The 2,092-nt window shown below is 40.7% G+C and overlaps 1 protein-coding gene across 1 annotated transcript; it reads right to left on the bottom strand.

Annotated features, from left to right (window-relative positions):
• Window positions 1–406: 406 nt before the first annotated feature.
• On the bottom strand, window positions 407–1,760 carry LOC149223244 (uncharacterized). The gene has a single exon (XM_089383258.1). The coding sequence runs from the start codon at window positions 1,550–1,552 to the stop codon at window positions 1,262–1,264; it is 291 nt and encodes a 96-aa protein (XP_089239384.1). The 5' UTR covers window positions 1,553–1,760; the 3' UTR covers window positions 407–1,261.
• Between the last annotated feature and the right edge of the window lie 332 nt (window positions 1,761–2,092).

Below are 2,092 nucleotides of genomic sequence, written 5' to 3'. Positions count from 1 at the left end.
ATCCCATGCAGGTCAACCAAAAATTGTAAATACGTAAACTGAAATATTTACAAAGTCTAGAGATTATGAAAGAGTTTAACCACTGATGCCAGAGCAAGTGTAAACTATTTGTATACACACAAGAGTGCTCCCCGAAAGAGGCTTGAGGACATGCAAGCATAAAAGATTCAATCCCGGCAGGCATTTATGCGCTTTGGTGGAGGTGGGAAGTGTGTTGAGTAAATGCAGAATAAGATATAAATCGCAATAGCAATTAACATCAAAATGTGAAAGTATTCCGACTGTAGAAAACTCAGAGAGAGCATATTATTCATACCCAAGAAAATTGTCCCATAGCATAGTCCCAAAGTGAAGAACATGACTAATGAAATTTAAGATAGAAAACATCTAATAACCATGACCCACATCACTTTGTAGAAAAACATCCCTGAAAAGGCAGCCCCATACGAGAAAGGAGCCGAGACGTGCTAGAAAACCCACTTTAAAGCAAAATCTGTCCTAAGCACATCACCCAATAGACCAGAAAGATAAACCTGGAAGAACTTGCAACTTTCACGGGTTATCCTTCACACTTCGACGAGTTTTGCCATATATCAGCTCTGGTTCAGCTCTGGCTCTCTTCCACGTAGGTTTAGATGCCGAAGGGATTCTCCTACATAGCAGTGTCTAGGGTTCGGCCCTAGCCCACCGCTCCCTCCTCTTCTCTCTGTGATGACAAATTCTTATGGTGTCTGGCCGCTCGTTCGCAACCGTAGCTATCTCCTCTGCTTTGTGTTGCGCTCCACCCACCAACAAAATAGTATGTAAAGCATAAACTTCAAGATCAAATGAATGTAAATAAAAAACACAAACCCAAAAACAAAATATCAACAATAAAAGAAATTACAAATCCATTAATTCAGAGTGCAACTCCTCGATATGATAGGCTCCCAATTAGTTACCTATTCCATGAGACAACTGAAAAGAAACCTTTACATCCATTTATTACCAACTGATATGAATTTTTATACAATTTTAAACGCCATCTGGATAATCATCGGTTGAAAATTGCCTCACCAATACACAAGTCAGCCCAAGGCTAAATCGGTCTGAAAATATCGAAACCCACAACTTATGCTGCAATTAGATAACAATTTCCATTATTTATTTAAGCCATATACGAATCAATGAATTAACCGATACAAATCGGTGAAATGAACCAGAATTCGTCTGAGAGCTGAAGAATTTGCCATATATTTTGGTGTTGATTGTCATGATATAATCAAATGTAAAAGGAAAAATAAGAGTAATTAGGGAATACAATGATGGGCCACTCCCCATCTCCCTGCTTCCCCTGCATCTCAAACATTGAATTCGCGCAAGATGCAGAGAGGTGCAGGGCACGAGAAGGAGCGGCCTGTACTTTTCCAGAGGAGGCGGCCTCCGCCTCCGCCTCCGCCTCATTTTTGGAAGAATTTGGATGATAATACAAACGTGACGTCTGGGGGCAGTGAGAATTAAACCTGGCGGCGATCCTTATACCCGCATCCACCATTTCTGTGTATTTCGCCATCTCGACAGCTCCGCCAATAAATTGGTTCTGCTGCTCCAATAACAAAGAAAGCGTAAGCAATCACCAGGAAGAAGAAACCCGGGATCCAAACGGAAGAACAGCAGCAGATGAAGATGGGGTGAGCCCTGTAATTAATTAATAAAAAACAGGGTTCCACCACCAGTAATAGCAGCCCGAGGACGAAGAGGGCTTTGTGGGCATGGGCACAGATAAACGCAATTGTTCGACGAGAGTGCAGAGATGGTTGAATTTATAATTTGAGGGGAAGGTGGGAATGCGATTTCTCCGCGTTATGCGACTTTCCTGCCTCGCATTGACTGCTAACTTAATTTCAAATCCAAAGTGGGCCAAATAGTCTACATTTTTTTTATTCCCAATTAAACCTTGAATTGGTTTTCATCAAAAGAAAGTCGTAATCTAATTAGTTTCATAATTTGAACTCATTTAAAATTGAAACAAAATCGAGATGACAGTGATTCAACAAGCAAACTCTTGAACAAATCTAACTGCTACAAGTCTGAATTTGGTTTTGGATTGTGA

This window comes from Pinus tabuliformis, chromosome Q (assembly GCF_031772625.1).
Source record: "Pinus tabuliformis cultivar Carrire ecotype Pingquan chromosome Q, CPIR1, whole genome shotgun sequence".
In the NCBI taxonomy this organism is placed as follows: Eukaryota; Viridiplantae; Streptophyta; class Pinopsida; order Pinales; family Pinaceae; genus Pinus; species Pinus tabuliformis.
The sequence above is the reverse complement of the archived record's forward strand: the minus strand, read 5'-3'. Positions and strand labels throughout refer to the sequence as shown.